Source organism: Octodon degus, unplaced genomic scaffold (genome assembly GCF_000260255.1).
Source record: "Octodon degus isolate 3935 unplaced genomic scaffold, OctDeg1.0 scaffold00079, whole genome shotgun sequence".
Lineage (NCBI taxonomy): Eukaryota > Metazoa > Chordata > Mammalia > Rodentia > Octodontidae > Octodon > Octodon degus.
This window is the reverse complement of record NW_004524655.1, coordinates 6,603,419-6,610,897: the sequence shown is the minus strand read 5'-3', so window position 1 is coordinate 6,610,897 and position 7,479 is coordinate 6,603,419. Positions and strand designations below refer to the sequence as shown.

Here is a 7,479-nt window from a genome sequence, read left to right as displayed (position 1 = left end):
TGGTGCTGGGGGACTGAACCGCGGTTCCTGTGCTTTGCTAAGCTTGTTCTAAGTAGGTGCTTTAGACCACTGAGCCATCTCACCAGCCCCAAGAGTAAACTTTTATTAAAAAAAAAAAATCCAAACCTGGGCTTACTGAGATGCCCAAGGCACTATTTAGAGACAATGAGAAGACAGGTAAAGTTACCTCATGGTGTAGAATGGACTCCTCAGTATCATCTTTCCAAGAGGACTCAAGGCTCTGTGAGTGCTCCTCATTATAGTTTAATTGCCTTTCCTAACAGGAGGCAACATGATATGATGAAAGAGAATGTGACTCAGAAGTGTCACCTGGAAATTCTGCACCACAGCTCCTTCTCCTCACAGAAGTGTGAAGATTATATAAAGTGGTGCACAGGAAGATGCAAACAGTGACCACATAGTGCAGAGATTCAACAAACACCAGCCTTCTAATACAACCCAGCCTACCCAGCAGGCCAGCCTACAGAAAGAGGACATAGAAGCAGGACACACTGTGGTCAAGAAACAGGATGGGATGGCACACAAATACTCAACTTTCCAGAGATCTTTTAGTCAGGTGACCTACAATACTGAGGCCTACCTGAAATGCAAGGTTTGGCAATCTCAAAAAGCACTGTCCCCGTCTCCAAATCTCGAATTTTGAAGCGGGTAAAATCAATACTGTAGATGTTGTCTTCCGGTTTACACAAATAATCTGAAAATGAGAGAAATCAACACTGTCACATACTTCAAAATATGATTTAATCCTCAAAAGTTCTTTGTTTTAGTTTAGCTTGGGTTTTTGTTCATTTGATTTGCAATCAAATTTGAGGATGGATCCAGGACTTTCACACAATTCATTCACATCCCTGGCTCTCATTCTCAAATTCTGAAGCAAACTCAAGTTTTGTTTTGTTTTCTTATGCTATTATAACACCGTTCCTCCAACACATTCTATGGTGTTAAAATAAAACAAAGTTGTACAACAGAATGGAGAGGTTTAAGAAACACAGAAGCTAGGCAGGGTGGCGCACATCTGCAAATCCCAGAACTTGGGAGGCTGGTACAGGAAGACCACCAGAAGTTCAAGGCCGTTACTACAACACTGAGCTAAATCTTCAGTCTTTTTGTTTTTGGTGGGGGTGGTTTTTTTGTTTTTTTTTTTTTTTTCAGAACTGGGGATTGAACTCAGGCCCCTGTGCTTGCTGGGCAAGCGCTTATTCTACTGAGCCATCTCCCCAGCCCCATGTTTTTGTTTTTAAATTCTGAGACCCTGGTTTCCTTGAGTTGCTAAGATGCCTGGGCTTCCTTTGAATTTGTAATCCTCCTGCTTCACTATCTTGAGAGTGCTGCAGTTATAGGCATATGCCACTACGCCTAGCTTTGAAATAAATTTTATATCATGTTACGAATTTTAAAATTTATTTTCAACTACTTTTTAAGGTAAAAAAAAAAATTCTTAGCTGCTGGGCTATACAAAATCACACAATAGAGACGGGAGGTGGCGTATGCCTATAATTCTAGTATTCGGGAGGCTGAGGCAGAACAATCATCAGTTTGAGGCCGTCCTCGGCTACATAGTGAGTTCAAACCCACCCCAAACTACATAGACAGATCCTGTCTCAAAAAACCAAAACAAAATCACATGGTGGGTCACACATACAGTAAGGCAGCAGAATGAATGCGCTGAAGAGAACACACTGAAGTATAGCCTGTAACAAGCTAAGGAGCTAATCCAAAGGGTATCCATCAAAGAAAATTTCATTAACTTCTTTATAATTTTTTTTTTACAAAGTAGGATATATAATTTATTGGGGATTTTCAATTTTATTTCATTTCATTTTAGACATAATCCCTTATTAAAAAATATTTAACCCTTAAAGTAACGCAAGACAAGTATTATTTCCATTTTACAGGTAAGGAAAGGGCACCTCAGAGAGGGTTTAATCACATTTTATACTTTTGAAAGCTGTCTCCCCAGACCTACTATGACACTACCTTAAATTGCTTGTTTGCGTTACTCTTTCACATTTTACAAGCTGTCTCCAATAAGAAGGCCAACTTGAGAACTACTGCTTATTCTGTAACTCCAAAACACGGCAACATTGGTTCTGTGCCTTTAGAGGGTCCTCGACAAATAACTGGTAAAATTTTAAACAAGGATAACAAAATCCAAGCTCTGGACCTGTGGCTTTCTCTGAGGAGCAACAGAGGTGGGTTCTTGGGCAACAGTACTACTGCCAAGCCCCCAAATGGGATCTGAGTGCCAGCTGAGAAAGGGGCCTCTAGGGCCAGGCATTAGAAGGACCAACTTACCCTTTACAACGGGAGCAAGCATGAGTCTATAGAGTACATTTATATTCAGGCACTGTACATTTATATTCTTCCCATGCCCCGAATGAAAACTTAAAGAACAGAAGTACCTTTTTCAGTTTCAATAAAACTCAACTGCACTATTGTCTAAAGATTCACTCATGCATGCAAGCAACAGTCCTAATCCAGGGATAGGGACTTCAAAGTATCCCACGTCAAAACTATCTCAGCATATGGGGACTCCCTTTGCCCAGGCTGGACCATGACCCGCTTCCCTCCAACTTCCATTCCCAAATCACTGGTACACTGGAGCAGCCCTAGACTGAAGCATTTCACAAACTCCATGCATCCTTCCTGGTGGCCCACCCTTCCTGGTGGCAGGGCTGAAGTGCGGAGGTGAGTGGGCAGGACAGAGGAAGCCAGACCTAAACAGGTGACCGCAAACTGCTAGGGGAAAATAGCAAGACGGTGTCACAGGATTGGCTTGGCAAAGGAAGAGGGAGATTATCCAGAACAGGGAATAATCCCTTCCCACTTTCCCTCATATCAGTGAAAAGACCTGGGTGGGTTGCTGTTATGCAAAATTTGCATTTCTGAAATCCTGACGTGATCCTTAGTTCACTAGGGAAAAAAATGGCAAAGAGCAAGATTCACATGTGGGCGTTTGTACATACAGTGAAACTTTATTCAGATTTTCTCCGTGGCATAGTTTTTAAATTTGCACGAAACGCCACGGCCATGTGTGCTGAAGAAAGAAGTGCCCACCTGCACACAAAAGGGCAACGCCTGGGACCAAAGGGAGGAAACCTAGTGAGGGTGGGATGCGGGAGGGACTGCCAGGGTTCGGAGCCTGGCTCCAGGCGGAAACACACGTAGGGGAGCCGGCCTGGCTGGCGGCGGCCGCGGAAGCCGGGGACAGACGCGCCGCGGGGACCCAGCGGGGAGTGGGGGCTTCGCCGATGGCTGCGAGGCACTGGGCTGCGGGAACCGGCTCTGGAGGATCCGGTTTAGAAGTACGGTTTAGAAGTACGCGGGCTCTTCTCCACTCAGGTCAAACTGAGTTGCCTCACTGGGTCTGGCCAGGGGAAAGCCGGCCCCGCCAGATTCTGGGATCATTTGCAGCCAAACCAAGGGGAACCGCCTCCCCACCCGGCCCCTGCGGGCGCGGCCAGGCGGACTGGGCAACGAGCAGAGGGCAAAGCGGCCTGGCCGGTCGAGCGGCCCGTGTAGCCCCTCTCGCGGGCCCAGCAGGCGGACCGGCTGAAGGCTACGGGGCCTCGGGGCTCGGCCCGAGCGGCACTCACTCTCGGTGACCCGGCTGAGGCGCAGGACGTGCTCGGGCCGGATGGTGTCCAGCGCCAGTAGCTCCTGCTCGGTGACCACCGTCCCGATACCGTCGCCGAACGCGTGTTGGGGCGCCTGGCGCCGCGCCTTGAGTCGGTTCAGGACGCCGCCCCCCGCCTTCTTCTTTTCCTCCTTGCCAGCCACCAGCCCCCCAGACCCAGCTGCCGTCCCCGCGGCCGAAGCCTTGGGGTTCGCCCCGTTCATCGCTCCGCTGCCAAGATGGCCGCCACCTCCACAGCGCCGTAACTATGGAGAGCGGGGGCGGGGCCAGCCACCGCCGGGGCGGGGAGGGGCGGGGCTTACGGGAGCAACCGGAAGGTTCTCGCTCCAGCTTTTGCCCAGCCACGCGGTGGGCCGGTCGTGGGGCGTGGCCAGGACTTAGGACCTCCGCACCCTCTCTCAGGCTTCCAGTGTCACCCTACAGGTTTCCAATGTGTCTCTGGCAGTCAAATGAATTTTTGTCACATAAACTGGAAAAACATCTTGAAAAAATGTTTAATATATTTTGCATATAATACAAGTTATGACAGTTCTTGCTAAGCAAAGGCAGCCTCTAGACAAGCTTTCCAACTAGACTGCAGGAACTAAGGCCGACTGCCAGGTCCTGGGCTAGACATTGCACTAGGCTACAGGAAATTTAAGGATGAAGGCAGAATTTCGGTCTATCTTACTCACCATTATATAGTACTGCCAAATTTGCAAATGCCTGGCACACACAATAGATGCTCAATAAGGAATGAATGAGTGGAATTCTGAACGGTGCCACCCACCCTTCTTGTAGGAACTCCCACTTTGTCAGGAAGACTGTGAAGTATACAGCTCATTGCTTCAGAGTAGTAAGTAGGGTCTAGAAGACAAACTGACTCCCCTGACTGCTGTAAGAGGTGCAGCAAAGGTGCTAGGAGAGCACAGGGAGTGGTTTACTCTGACTGGATGGGGGATGGAGGGTTCACAGAAGTGACATTTCCAGTGGGCCTTGGACATTACCCAGGATTTCACCCAGTGGAGGAGGCCAGTAAGGAAAAGGCTATAGCTCTCTTACACCCCTTTGGGATTCTTCTGGGCTTCTCCTGTTAGAGGCCCTGAGCTGATTCATGCAAAGTGTCTATTGGATCTGACATCAGCTCTCAGCCAGACTAGGGCAGAGTGAAATCCCAATCCTCTGGCTATGTTCAACCTCAGGACCTGAGTTAGGCAGGGCAGTGCTATGTCCCTCTCACCTGCTGGGAGGGACCTGGGAGGGGGTTGAGAGCTGCTTCTAGGCCTTTAAAAGTGTTTCTCTGTCCCAACCTGGCTCCACTCAGCTGCCCAGTTAGGTAGAACAGTATGTGGCCAAGTTCCTTTCTAACCACTGTCCTGCCTCTTGAGAGATTGGCATCCTGTGGCGCTTACCATACTGTTTCCATAACAGTAAAAACAAAAAGTCTTTCCTCTTGCAGACAATTTTTTAAACTAGTCAACTGTGAGTAGTCCCTGAAGAATTTCCAGAACTTCTAATATGGTATTTGTGATTGCCAAGAAGGCAGTTTAGTATGCAGTCACTCCCTGCAAATTTGCTCACTAAACCTTTGTTGTCAAGGTATCAAGACTAGAATAATCTGGATCCATTTTTTTCTTCCTAGGGATCATGACAAATATATTAACTTCTTCACCTGCAATTCCACATCCATGAATTTAGCCCATATGTATACACAAAGATATTTACTTCAGGAATATTTTTTTTAATTTATTTATTTGTGTGTGTGTGTCCAGCTCAGCCCACCAGGGGGCGGGGCTGGCTGGCATGTGGTGCTGGGAGATTGAACCGCGGTCCCTGTGCTTTGCTAAACTTGTTCTAAGTAGGTGCTTCAGACCACTGAGCCATCTCACCAGGCCCAGGAATATTTTTAATACTGATAAATTATTGTAAAATACAGTTGAGTCCATGTTGTACGGCTGTTAAAAATACTGAGCCTGAGCCATCTGTACTAGTATGGAAAGATTTTAAAGATACATTGAGTGGAAACTGGTTGTGATGGTGCACAACTGTAATTCCAGCTTTTGGGAGGCTGAGGCAGGATTGATGTGAGTTTGAGGCTAGCCTGGGCTACCTGGTGAGTTTAAGGCCAGCCTGAACTGCATAGCAAGAACATTTCTCAAAACAAAAGCAAGGTACAGAATCCTAGTTGCTTAAAAACAAAATATGTATAGACTAAGTGCTTACCTGGCAAGCACAGGGTCCTGACTTCAATCCCCGGTACCACAAAAAATAAATAAATAAAATATGTAATAGATATGTTTCTGTTATTGTAAAGGCAGAAGTCTGGATATACATTAAAATGTTAATCCTGATTACCTCTGAAATGAGAGTATTGGAGTTAAAAGGAATATATTCATGACATTACTTAAGAGTTACTTGTGTACTATTTTATCACAAGCATACAATCATGGGCTGCATGTATACTTCTTATAGTGGCTGGAGTACAGGCAGTGGTCGTGGCAAGACAGGGTCCTCTTATGTAGTCCAGGTGGGGCTTGACCTCATGTTGCTTCTGAGGCTGGTTTAAATTCTCAGCAATACCCTACCTCAGCCTCCCAGCTTCTGGATTACAGGTACGAGCCATCATGCCCAGCATTTATGTTTTAAAAAGAAAACATCTTGAGCTGGCCAGATAGCTCAGTGGATTAAAGTGCCTGCTTAGGGAGGCTGTAGGAACTGGAGTTCAATCCCAGGTGTGCTGTGCTGGCCCCACCCCCAGGGCACACTGAGATGGCAAATGAGACTGGACCTGGTGGCGCGCACCTGTAATCCCAGCACTTAGGAGGCTGAAAACAGGAGGATCACTATGAGTTCGATTTGTGTGGTGAGACCCTGTACTAAATACATTTAAAAAATAAAATAAAATAAATTTTAAAAGGGCTGGAGATGTAGCGCATTGCAAAGTGCTAGTTAATCATTAGCAACACACACACACACACACACACACACACACACTCCTATTTGGGGAAAGAAAGAAAAGGGACAATTACTGCATTAAATAATTAACACCAAGATTTCTCAGGACTGTACATAGAAAAGCTGGAACACAAAAGCTGGCCTCCCTTGCACCCCAGCTGGGTACTCTTACAAGTTCCTGCAGTCACTGTAAGAACTGCGAAAGTGGCTGGTTTTCAGCATAGTCCCTAAGGAGCCAGGTGCTCTGCCTCAAATCAGGCCAGGCAGGTGGAGCATTTGGAGCAGCCAAAGCAAGCACAGAGGGCTTTTCTAAGACTGGGAACACAGGCCTCTCCACAGCCTCCTTGAGAAGGTGCACAGGTAGGTCAGGGCTGGTGTGGCAGACACCCCTTGTGTGCTGGAACTGACAGCATCATTTCTCTAATAACCAAGTCACTTCACTCCCTGGCTGAGGGCTATTTTTTTAAAAAAAAAACCCACTAATTTATAGGTCAGGGAGATAGGTCAGGGAGATAGCTCAGTAGCATAAGTGCCTCCCTGCCAAGGGCAAGGTCCTGAGTTCCAGTACCAAAAAAAACCCCACTTATTTATTATGTATTTAGTACAGGATCTCACTACACAGATCAGACTCATAGTGATCCTTCAGTTTTCAGCCTCCCAAGGGCTGGGATTACAGGCACGCACCACCAGGCCCAGTTTCATTTGCCATCTCAGCACACCCTAGGGGCAGGGCCAGCATGGCATGCCAGGAATGGAACCCCAATCCATGTGTCTAAGCAGGTGCTTTAATCTGCTGAGCTATGTGGCTGGCCTTTCCCACTAATTTATTATTTATAGCTTACCGTTTCCAGAAAGTCTCTAGTATGTCCTAGTCTTTTTTTTTTTTT

The 7,479-nt window shown here is 46.8% G+C and overlaps 1 protein-coding gene across 1 annotated transcript in view; it reads right to left on the bottom strand.

Annotated features, from left to right (window-relative positions):
* Unc119b (unc-119 lipid binding chaperone B) overlaps window positions 1-3,901 on the bottom strand; it is a 10,283-nt gene extending 6,382 nt beyond the window's left edge. The window contains exons 1-2 of the mRNA XM_004636262.2: window positions 3,618-3,901; window positions 602-715 (exon numbers count right to left, since the gene is read on the bottom strand). Coding sequence (XP_004636319.1) covers window positions 602-715; window positions 3,618-3,861 — 358 coding nt within the window. The 5' untranslated portion in view covers window positions 3,862-3,901. The remainder of the gene's footprint in view (window positions 1-601; window positions 716-3,617) is intronic.
* Between the last annotated feature and the right edge of the window lie 3,578 nt (window positions 3,902-7,479).